General features: G+C 38.8%; 1 protein-coding gene across 30 annotated transcripts in view; it reads right to left on the bottom strand.

Moving 5' to 3' along the window:
• Window positions 1–12,864, bottom strand: part of RBFOX1 (RNA binding fox-1 homolog 1) — a 2,469,250-nt gene that overhangs the window by 123,944 nt on the left and 2,332,442 nt on the right. For all 30 annotated transcript variants that reach the window (XM_054041251.1, XM_054041252.1, XM_054041257.1 and 27 more), the window contains 3 exons: window positions 10,584–10,676; window positions 8,877–8,937; window positions 951–1,004 (listed from right to left, as the gene is read on the bottom strand). In XM_054041251.1, coding sequence (XP_053897226.1) covers window positions 951–1,004; window positions 8,877–8,937; window positions 10,584–10,676 — 208 coding nt within the window. The remainder of the gene's footprint in view (window positions 1–950; window positions 1,005–8,876; window positions 8,938–10,583; window positions 10,677–12,864) is intronic.

Raw genomic sequence — 12,864 nt, 5'->3', positions numbered from 1 at the left:
ATATGAGCCCACGTACCCACAGGCAGAACTTGGCCACACTGTAGATTCGATAGATAAAAGGTGGATTCCACAGGTATAACATTAAAAAGATTTAAGTTATTTTAGGATTAGATACACCTTTTGGAATCTGTAACTTTCAGAGAAATACACTTGCACATATTAATCTGTACTTCTACTTGCAAAGAAATTGCCAAAGAGTATATTAAAATATTCCATTTGCTAAAGCTTTTTTCCACTCTAACTGGAAATAAAAATGTTTATACAGAAATAAAACACTGAATCTGAAAAGTGAAATAATTCCCTCATGCCAGTTGGCCCAAAATAAATGAAGTATCAGTTTAAAATGACATGCATCCTCAGTTTGGGGGATCTTATCCTACACTGGCAGTGGGTTACACTTCATGAACAAATAGGTGTGCTCCTTTTTAACTGCTATGATCCTAAATAACTTAAGTAATGGAGTAACACCCAGTCAAGTGCCCTGAGTCAATTGGCGTTTTCCCAAATAGGTCTAAAATTGCATACACCAAAAATTTACAAACAAACCATTGAAAAAAAACTTTAAAACTAATATTTAAAAGAAATAAAATGATTATGGTTATATTTTCCTGTTTTACTATTAGGTGTTAGTCTAAACTACTCCTTAGGCAAAAGTGAATGTGCTGATTTTTTATTTTTTTATATATCAATAAAATAAAAGCCTACATATTAGTGTGCATTTCACAGAGAATTATATTATCTATTATGTAATATCAAATAACAGTCATATACTTGAATGTATTGTTAGGGTAGATCTTAATTTGCTCAGGTTATTGGTAAAAACCTTCATTATAAACTTTTTAATGATTGGCAAGCAATGTGAAATAAATGAACTCATACTCAAAACACTTTGTACACTTTCAACAACAACAAAAGCAAGATAAAATTAACAAGCATAATGGTACTCTTACCTGCATAGAATTCTGGACTATAAACTGCACCGACAACTGGATTTAATTTCCAGCCTACAGCAAAAACACAAAATAACAACAACAACAGAAAAAGGATTGAGTTAATTATAAATAATATTAATAAATATTACATTTCTATATAGAAAATTAGAATATGAAACTGTTACTTCAGGATACTGTAGTTTTAGTGGAAGTTGCATGTAGCTATATAAGTCTGACTTCAGTATTTAGATACTTAGAAGAAAATGATTAAACTGTTTATCTTTAAATATGCAGTGGTCTGGCTATGTCACCATGAAATATAAATGGTGGGAACTGAGGATTGTATAAAATATTGGCTTTTTTTCCCAGGAGTGGGGGTATATTTTGTGAATGCTCATGCTCATAAAACACAGATTGGCTAGCATTGGCTCAAGCCAGTAAACAGTGCATTGTAGACATAAGCCACTTAAGCTTCCCCACACAGCTTTCCTACAGCAGTTCAATCCGGAGATGTGAGAACATATCTATTTCAAGCCTTGCCTCAACAAAGACTGACAATTTTTTAAAAAGTGTGACAAGCTACGTGAAAGGTTCCCCCTCACACTCCCATCTTCTCCTGAGTTAACAGGTGCGCACTGAAAGCTATCTTATTCTTAGTCCACTAAAGCCATTTCACTTGGGACATGAGACGACTTGGATCCCAGGTTTCCAGAGGCAGTGGAAAAATGGAAGAAATCCTAAACAAATCTGTATGCATAGAGTGGTATTTCATATTTGTATAAGACCTTTCATCCGAAAATGCTGTATTTAAAAACTATGATCCTGATCCTGCATCACTGGAGTCAACTACAGATTTGCCATTGTTTTCATTTTTGAGCAGGAGTGGGGCCTATATTTGGTGTGAGGAACATGGGAATTATCTGTGTTAAATTTTATTAATGTGATAGATAGATAGATAGATAGATAGATAGATAGATAGATAGATAGATAGAAGCAATGGTCTCAAGTTGCAGTGGGAGAGGTCTAGGTTGGATATTAGGAAACACTATTTCACTAGGAGGGTGGTGAAGCACTGGATTGGGTTACCTAGGGAGGTGGTGGAATCTCCATCTTTAGAGGTTTTTAAGGCACGGCTTGACAAAGCTGTGGTTGGGATGATTTAGTTCAGTAGTTCTCCAACTTTTGTACTGGTGACCCCTTTTACATAGGAAGCCTTTGAGTGTGACCCCCCCTTAAATATATAAAAAAGTTTTTTATAATTTATAACACCATTGTAATTGCTGGAGGCAAAGCGGGGTTTGGGGTGGAGGCTGACAGCTTGTGACCCCCCATGTAATAACCTCACAACCCCCTGAGGGGTCCCGACCCCCAGTTTGAGAACCCCTGATTTAGTTGGTGTTGGTCCTGCTTTGAGCAGGGGGTTGGACTAGATGACCTGCTGAGGTCTCTTCCAACCCTAATCTTCTATGATTCTAAGATTAGATAGATTATGTCTATATATAATCTATGGGTTTTGTGGTTATTTTACTGATGCATAAAAGGTTTCTAAGAGTTAAATCCTGCAATGAGCCAAAGCAATGGTTGTAAACACAATGCAACTGCCTGCTGCTCATATAGATAATACAAGGAAACCACTATTTGCAGACTGCTTCAGATCCCCTCTGGAGAAATCCATAAACTAATTAAAACCAGGGTCAGAGTCCCAGGTCAGAAAAAAGGTAGTTTGAATTGGATAAAATATGACAGGCACGCACACAGACTTGTGGGGGGTGGGGCTGTCCAAGGGGCAGCAGTTGCAGGAGGCATCCTGCCTCACCCAGCCTCAGTGCTTTTTTGGGGGGGAGGAGGGGACGGAAGCGGTGTCTGAGTTAAGCAGAAGCCTGAGTTAACCTGTCAAGGAAAGGTTAAGTTTTGGCTAAGACATTATGCATTTAGGCTTTTGTTATTTTTAACTCGTTCTCTCTCCTTGCAATGTTCTATGATAAATAATTCATACTCTCTTTTGAACACTGCTTTTACTAGCTGATCAAAGCTCCTGGAAAGGATTCCATAGCAGAGATGAAATCCAGATGGACCTGCTGGAGATAAATATGTTTAGGCGAGATCGAGGTAAATATGATTGGTAAACAGGGAGTACTGTAGCTTGGGTGATCTAGTTTAGAAGTGGGGTGAACCACCCGATTCCACTCTCAGAGAAGTGTATGCAAACTGCACTTGAAATAAGTGCCCTCACACTTGAAAGAAGTGCCAACAGAGAGACTTAGAGAGATCACAGGTGCAGCTCATCCCTGAACTATAACAATTTGGAATCCCCTTCATCTATCACTGAAATGTAGCCATCTCTGGCATGAGACACAATAAGTGTTTTTCAGAAAACAGCAACTCATCAATGTCAGAGCCCACGTGATGGGCATTCTTCTATAAAAACAATTCATTGATAAGATAGAACAGACAGTGAAGAACAATATTATATGTTATCTACACTTCAGGGGCCAATAACATAAGCCTAAATATCCAGAATGTAATTACCTAAGTTGGAAATTGGTCAAGCCAGGGTGACTAATGATTTTTTTCTTGTGAATTTTCATGAACACCTGACGGGTATTTTGACTGTTGTGTTGCACCAAATTTTCTCCTTAAAGATCCCTGATCAGTGCAGTCCAAAAGATGTGTTATTTGAATGAATTTCAGATCCTTCAGTCTCTGCTGTCAAAGGGGATGATACATACTGCTCAGATTTGAACTAATACTAATGGTCACTCAATTTGTCAAAGAGAAAAAAAAATCATGGCAGATGCAGATCGATGCTCACAGCTGAAAGTCGCACCCATATTTCATTTCCTTCCCATTCCCATTCTGATGGCTGTACCATTGAACTTTTGGAAGCTAAGACGGGAAAGACGTCATACATCATGAAAATAACAACCATTAAACTTTACTTTATCTTGTCAATGAAGTACGTACTGGCCCATAACTGTGGGTTAATCAAGCATGATAGGAGCGAGGAACTGTCAAAGAACCCAGGTTTAGCAGTTGGATGAGGCAAATTCTCCCCAGTGAGTATAATTTGATGCATTTGCCTTATTGTTACAACACTAATCTCCCCTCATGTTGAAACTCTAAAAGCTGCAACTGTGGAAAAAATAAATCTATACAGTCATCCAAAGAAATATAGGTTAAGTGCACTGTAGGGAGCAATCATGTACTGTAGGAAGCTATCCTGCTTTGGCAGGAAGATGGACATAACATCAAAGGACATTTTCCACTTCTAAGGCCAGATACACTAGTGTGGTGTATCTGCTTTGCTCCATGTTGTCAGTAGATTCTGGCTGTATAGTTGGCATAACTAGCCATGACAGGATCACCCCATTGTAAGGGGATACCCTAGTGGCATAGAGGTTCTTACAACATCTTTCCTCTTTGCTGTTTGCACAGTTGGCATGGCTGGAGGAAAGGGATGTGGCAAGGATACCCCCTCACTGAGCTGATGTTTGGCTGTGGTTTCCGATTCTTAGGAACTAGCTCAGCATACAGAAGTGCCAGTATCAAGGCAATGCAAAGGTGAGTTTTGCAGCACCTCTCTATATCCCTGTCCTGACTTGTGCTACCAGTTCCTTGGTCACAGCTGAAGCCCCAACTCTAATACCACTTATGCAAGCCTGTGTGCCCTATAAGCCCATAGGTTTAGGTCTAGTGCCTTAAATTATAAAACGAGCATTAGACTGAAGAATAAACCTTCCTAGACTTAAATATGGGGCATGATAGGCTAGAAAATCTAAAGATGTCTGAAAGTCACTTTGCCAGACTAGTGCATGTTCCTTACAAGGCAGGTAACTCACAATGAAAAAGCAGCTATATTTCCAAAAGAGATGACAAGCACAAAGTAAGTAACAAAAATCCATCTATCTGCTAGCATAAACTTGCATGACCAGTTGTGGTAGCAATTACATACACCTCTACCTCGATATAACGCTGTCCTTGGGAGCCACAAAATCTTATTGTGTTATAGGTGAAACCACGTTATATCGAACTTGCTTTGATACACCGGAGTGCGCAGCCCTGCCCGCCCCCTCCCCCCCCCGGAGCACTGCTTTACCACGTATATCCAAATTCATGTTATATCGGGTCGCGTTATATCGGGGTAGAGGTGTATTTCTTGAGTAATTAACCATTTGGGGAATTTTTCAAGGTTTTATTTCCAAAAGCTCCAACTCATAAAAAGAACCCCCTTGTAGAAACAAAACTGCATTTGCATATCTGTTAGATATCTAGGTTTATTCTGTTTTAGTATCTGCTCAGTGTGTGAGTAGTGTGTTCATTATATAATCTCTGCTAACGAACTACTGGTAAGGTGCCTGGGTGAAACATAAAATACAGCACATCGTAATTTTTTAGAAATGCAATCTCCCAAATACCTGATATAACTATACAAAAGACAAAACGGGGTGTGCTGTGACTATATTATGCCTACCACTCAGAGACTCGTACACTTAAAAATCTATCCCCATATGTTGAAAAAAGGACCTTTAAGAATACCTACATATATAAACAAATTATTCCAAGTTATTTGCCTCAGACACAGCTTGCAAATGCTGACACTTATGTAGAGGAGCACATAACATAATATTTATATTTTAACTTTTACATCTCATTTGAAAGATGGCACCTTCAACAATACAATACCCTTTAATACAATCATGGAGTATATTGGTTCAGTGCCTACAAACAGGCAGAGGATTGACAAATATTATCATACAGTTTGTGGATAATTGATATTGAGAATATTAATTAAAGAACCCAAAGTATGACACTGGAAATCATGTCTGTATTTTGTTCCTATGAACATAATTATTGTTATAGCCCAATGTGTTTATTGTGACATTGAAGCACTTATCTACATGTGCTCACTCAGTCAGTCCCAGCAGCTTGCTAACAGGGGTGTGAAGGTGCATGTGGATCAGGCCTGCTGACAGCAATTCTGGGCCCCAGGGCAGAACCGTTAATGGGCCCCATGCATGCACAAGAATCACAGAATATCAGAGTTAGAAGGGACCTCAAGAGATCATCTAGTCCAACCCCCTGCTCAAAGCAGGACCAATCCCCCAGACAGATTTTTTCCCCAGATGCCTAAATGACCCCCTCAGGTTTTGAACTCACAACCCTGGGTTTAGCAGGCCAATGCTCAAACCACTGAGCTATCCCTCCCCCGACAAGCTGCGCCCACGCATGACATTTGGGCAATGCTGCCAGCTCCATTGATGGTGCCCAGTGAGCTGCTGGCTGCGGTGCTGGGAGCGCTCTTCTGGAATGGCCATGGCTTCCAAATGCCCACCCAGTAGGGTTGCCAACTGTCTAATCGCACAAATCCAAAGACCAATGGCCTACCCCCTACCTTGCCCCTTTCCTGAGAACACGCCCCATCCCACCCCTTCTCTGAGGCCCAACCCCTTGCTCACTCCATCCTCCCTCCCTCCGTCACTCGCTCTCCCCACCCGCACTCACTTTCACCAGGCTGGGGCAGGGAGTTGGGGTGTGGGAGGGGGTGCGGGGTGCAGGCTCTGGGAGGGAGTTTGGATGCTAGAGGGGATCCAGGGGGAGGACTCCGGGAGGGAGTTTGGGTGTGAGGTGAGGGCTCTAGGCTGGGGTAGGGGGTTAGGGTGCAGGAGGGGGTCAGGGGTCAGTGTTTACCTCAGGCAGCTCCCAAAAGCGACTGGCACAGCCCTCTGGCAGCGGTTCCCAGGCAGGGGCCCCAGGGGGTCTCCGTGCGCCACTGCCCGCAGTTCCCAGCCAATAAGAGCTGTGGAGTTGGCACTCAGGGCAGGGGCAGTGCATGGAGACCCCCGCCCCAGGGGCCACAGGGACGTGCTGGCCGCTTCTGGGAGCAGTGTGGAGCGGAGCGAGAGGGCAGGTCTGCCTTAGCCCTGCTGTGCTGCCAGCAGCAGCTGGGGGCCCCTGGGCCCTTTTAAATCACTTGAGCCCCATGGCAATTGCCTCCCAACCCGTCAGTGGGCCTGTGTGTGATACTTTGAACAAGCACTACAAACTAGGTCATTATGTGGGCTTACATGTCTGATTGCTGATTTTTCCCAGCCGGAGGAAAGATTAAAAGTGAGGAACACAAGAGAAGAAGTTCACGAAAAAGCTTCAAATTATGTGGGAAATGCTTTTATCAACACAATTTCAGGAGCCTACATTTCAGGTGTAAAAAAAATGACAATACTAAAAAGCAAGGTAACACATACTCTGTGTGACACCGAAGTAAACTTGTCCCTAAAACACATGATAATATTCATAAGAAGATTGAGCTTCCTTTTCAAGCATCATCCCTAAGGTTGGATTTGATATTTGATTCTTAATAGAGAAAACCCTGTTCCTTAGCCTGTGTTGTAAGATTAATTTAAATATGCACAAAATCATTTATAACAAACCTTCTTTTATCCCCTCTGTCATACAACTTATTGAACAGAAGAGTGAAATCTTCACATGTATATAAAATATTCCAACTTATTGTTAGAAAAAAATGTTATTGTATGACCCAGTCAAGCCTTGTGCCTGTCTGGCTTGATTCACTGGGATGACATTTTATATAAAGATCAGCAATAATGAAGGAAGCTTTCCATTTTCATCACTTGGACAGACACATATTCACATGAATTAAAAAAAAAAAAAAACTAAGAAAAGTTTCTAGAAGACCCTGAGGAATTTCAGACTAGTCCTTCCCAAATTATTATAAACAGGTCAATAATTATATGTCAAATTGAGAACAGTTATTTTATTTTTGTTGTGCTGGGGGGGGGGTTAGGGGGGAGTATGACACATTCACTAAAAAATAAACAGCTTACTTCTGTTTGCCCCACTTTTTAGCAAAATCTCAATAATGAGCTCTCAAATGTGGAAAATAAGTTCCATTGTATTTTAGCGCTGAAGAGTGTCTCAGCCAATTGTGGCAACCTGCCTTTATTGATCATACATGTTCAGTTTTCGTTTGTATTTTTTGATGGGCCAATAGGAACAAAGATATTAGTTTGGAAAGCAAATGGCTATAGCAAAAGTATCCAAGCCAAATAGAACAAATAATTGTTGTCAGTAAATCCATTTCTGTGCTATTTTTTGTAGTTGAAAGGTGTTAATGATTTGACATAACTCACAGTAAATAATCTTTTTTGGCAAAGCTGCTGAATTAAGCACTGGAAAAGGGATGGGGGGAAATCTCTTTGAAAAGCATTGCCCAGAACACCCCTCCCCCCATTTCTACACATGACTCTTCTGTCATTAGTCTACAATATTGTACCCATTTGTTAAATCAACAGCAAGGCCATCATTTTTAGGTGATTTCCTAATTAGATTCCTTTATAGAAAAGGGGGAACCTTTTGCTCTCTACTCTCAACAAATTGTGGAACAGACAACAGAAACAATCCTGAAGTAAGCTGTATTATGATAATACCAAAGAGCAGCTCATGCTTGACAGAGGGAGCATCCTTCCTACCTTCCCTGAAACTACATCATCCAAGGCAAAATTGTCCCTATGATTAGTTCACTCACTGCTATACTAACGCTGCACAAAGCTAGAAGAGAATAATCACGTCTTAGCAGGTATATTCTCTGGTATATGCAGCATCAGTTTACATATTGCTACTATAGTTCATCATTTAGGTTCTGATCCTGCAACTCGTTGCATGCAAATGGAATGCTGTGCCTAAAAGGAGCCACATTGAAGTCAACAGATCTCTGCCCAAGTCCATCAGTTTGCCCAACAATAGGCCTCAGTCCTGCAATGAACTTTGTGAGAATGGCTCCATGAAACTCTGTAGAGGCCACATGAAGTCATTAGGACTGCATGCCGTTGCAGGAGTCCACCCACAGGGGGCAGCTTGCAACATTAGAGCTTACATGCATTCTAGTATTTGACAGTAAAAGAAAGGATCAAAAGCTCACGCACTTACCATTCGTATAAGGGTTGACTGTCTTTTTATTTGTCATTACACGTGCTGTCGCGTTATTTACCTATGCACATAGAAAATTAAATTAGTAAATGTTATAGAGAGAGTCTATGGTACTATTAAATGCATGCATTATTACCGCTATTAGTCATATAAAAATAAAATGCAATTTAATTTTTAAAAGGCAGGAGGTGCATAACAAAATCATACTATATATAATTACATTTACTTTCATAACCATTTAAACTTACAAATCATTTCAATAAAGCAACATCATATCATTTAAACTTTAATAAAGACACATTAAAAGCAAATTAAAAAGGTACTGCATAATTTAAGATTTAAGAGCATGCTTATATTCCATGATAACACTGAAACAATAAATATTTAAAAAAATATCTTTTATATGAAGGAACATGCAGTGGAGTAGAGGGGGAAGAGACAAGGTACAAGGAAACAAATAAAATGTCAAAAAAAGGGACAAACGAATTTTAGCAGTGTGCAACATAACCCTTTAGAAGAGAAGTACCATTGGAAAAGCAACATCTAGCATTCAACACTTGGAACAAGAGCCTTTTTCATTGCAAGAATTAACAAAATCATTCAAGCTTTAAAATCACAGCTAACAAAAGGATAAAAAGAGGGTGCATTATTTAACACAATATGGAGTTAACAATCTGAGTAAGATGTGCACGAAGTCATATCCTCAATCCAATCAGTGCCTCCCAGGCTTGCTTAAAACGTACACTCAATTACAGGCGTACCAATATAGAAAAAAATATAGCATCAAGAAAACTTAATACAACAAGTCAAAAAAATTCACGTGGTATATCAGCGCTAAATACGTGAAACGGCAGATGGACTTCTCCACTTACCATTCAGCACCATCGCCAGCATGGGTATGTATACAGTTACCATGGTTACTGAGAGTTTGGTGAGGGCCCTAAGCGCTACCGTCGAAGGGGGAAAATGAAAAGGCAAAATATGCAACATCTTACTCAAAAGACGACAGCATTTTCAATTGGTATTTTTTCTCTCTCTTTTTTTTTTATTCTAACAAATATGACTCTGAGGCAGTGTTGAAGGGGACCCAGTGGTACCAAAAATATTTGGGTTTGTTTTCTGATGGGGATGGATGGATCAGGCCAACCAGGAAAACTAGCCTGGTGGTTACTCTGAAATGAAACTTCCAAACCAACTGATTTGGTTGTTGTTCTTTTGTTTTACTTTTGTCTCTTTTTATATCTTTTGGATGCTATAATCTCCCAATCTGAGTTATTTTGAAAGCCACTGTGGATCCCACATCAACCCGGCATCAAAAAGAAAAAAACCCGACCTTTTGTTTGTATTTGTTTTTGATTTTTTTTTGTTTGTTGTTTTTTTGGAATTTACTGCACCCATTGATTTACAAAACATAGAAAATAATAACTTCAAAATATTAAAGCTTTCATTTTGTCTCGTTTCTGTCATCCACCTTAGAGCAATAATGATAATAATAATAATAATAATAATAATCACAAAAGAAATAATAATAAAAAAAAAACCCAAGTAAGGCCAGATTATCTCTTTATATATAAATATATATATATAAACAATGGGAAGGGGAAAGGGGAGCACACAAAAGACACCAATGATGCATCTGAAACAACAAATGAGAGTGAAGCAGACATTTATAAAAAAGATGAAAAGGAAAATATTTTGAACATGCACCTCGATTTTACGGCCCTCTACCACGGTGCCGTGTAATTTCTCCCTCGCCCTGTCCGCATCAGCACTATTTTCGAAAGTTACGAAACCAAATCCCTGCATGCAGGAGGGAGAAGGGGGGAAAACAACATGCACATTATTATTTCAGTCAATGACCACTTGTTTGCTTATGTTCTCTCGCTTTAATTTAATATTTTCTTGTTCTTGCTTCATTTCTGTAACATGCAAATTAGAAAAATTATAATCATACTGAGATGTGCAATAAATAAGCGACAAATGTGAACAAGTTTTTTTTTTCTCTTTCATCAGTTAGATAACACCCCCTGAAGAATTCAAAGAATGATACCAAAGATACCTTTCTCAATGTCACTACAGAGGAAAATAAATCTAACAAAAAAATGAAATCAAAATCAAATTTACAGTGTCTTCACATAGAAAAAATGAAATAATGAGAAAGAAAGTGGACCACTTTTTAATGACATGCAGATAGTCTCAACAAAATAAAAAAAACGTGGGCACAAAATTCAACACTGAATGCCAATATACTCTAAAACATTGCCTACTTAGTCATGCTGTTGTGATTGTAAGAAACATTTTTCCCATGCAACACTAGGGTTATTTAAACTTTTGTCAAACTGTATAGCCTTTACTTATTTTTTTATAAAAAACAAAAAAACAAAAAAGAAAAGAAAAAGAAAAGAAAAGAAAAGAAAACCACCAACAAAAGTGGTACTTTTATAACTAAGCATAAACTTTCTGGTTTTCAAAAAATCAAACAAAATCACATGATGTGAATAGAAAGAAACTTTGATAAAGTAATAAAAATGCAAACATTTTGAATAAGTTTAACTGCTTCATTCGGTATTATTTTTGATATACAGTACATGCAACTGAGACTGTTTACTCTACCTACTCCCATGTTAGTGGGATAGAGTTATGCAACTTTGAGATATTATCATGAAAAAAACTAACCACTAAATACTTCAACACCAAAGGAAGACATGTGTATGTCTTTTCCGCTGCATATTAGTTCTTTAACTATTCTAAGCACTTAACATTCTTATATTAGACTAAACAAAGACTTCCAAGCTTGCTAGCATTCTTTTTTTTGTTGTGCTAAAGCAGATACATACAATTTTAAACTTGGAAAAATTAAAATGCTTCATCTACCACTGACATTGTTGCTAAAATAACTTTAAAAATGACATTTCATTATTTAAAAAACAAAACAAACATTTATATATCATGATCAGAAAATGTATTCCAACCCTTTGAAACAATTCAAATATTGCCAATGCTATGCTTTTTGCATGTCACCTTCTATAATTTAAGGCCAATTATCCCAATAGAAAAGCATTAACCATGCTCAGTGTTTCAAATCAACAAGCATGTGCAAAACATACATGATCCTTTGTTAAGGACTGTTCCCATTCCAAGTTCTTCTGCTATATATAAAAGAAATCCTGTCCCAGCCACTCACAATTTTCATCCTCATTCACAAAGAATTCTCAGAACAACTTTTTTTGTGCAGTGCTCATCTTTGTTAGGCCTGATCTACAACTAAAAATTAGATCAATATAACTATGTCTCTCAGGGGTGTGACACAGTTAGGTCAACTTAACTCATACTGTAGATGCAGCTAGCTAACACCTCTTGGAGAGGTGGATTAATTACATTGATGAGAAAAAACATTCCATCAATGTAAGAAGTGTCTGCACTATGGCACTACCGCGTACAGTGGCAGCACCGTAGCTATGACGCTGTAGCATAGACATGCCTTTAGGCACCTCAAGCAAGAGATTTTATACTTCCACACACCTCTGCCCCTGGCCAGGTCCCCACCACTGTGTTAATAACACATGACATAAACCGTGCAGGACAAACTTTATAAAGCCAATCTTGATATAAAAATATGTATCTATAATTCTGCTAACTAAAGCTGCATCCACTTCCTCAACCAAGGTAACATTATTTCTGAGGGAAACATGGAAACTCTGTGGTAACACTGCTTCTATGCATAACTTAGTCACCTTCTCCCTCTCCGCCTGGTCCAGTCCATTGTTTAATTTTGCAGTCAATGTCTATCCAACCCAGTAACTCCTTCCCAGCAATCTAACCTATCACTACTTGCCCTGTATTAGCAAAAAGGGTCTATGGATTAGGAAAGGGGAGGGGCAGAACGTTAAGGGTTTTTTTTGGGGGGGGGAGGGGTGGGAAGGGAGATATTCAACCCAGAAAAACAAACACTTTTAACTAAACAGGAACAAACACAAACCATTCAGAA

Source organism: Malaclemys terrapin, chromosome 10 (assembly GCF_027887155.1).
Source record: "Malaclemys terrapin pileata isolate rMalTer1 chromosome 10, rMalTer1.hap1, whole genome shotgun sequence".
NCBI classification, from domain to species: domain Eukaryota; kingdom Metazoa; phylum Chordata; order Testudines; family Emydidae; genus Malaclemys; species Malaclemys terrapin.
This window is presented reverse-complemented; position numbering and strand designations above follow the sequence as displayed.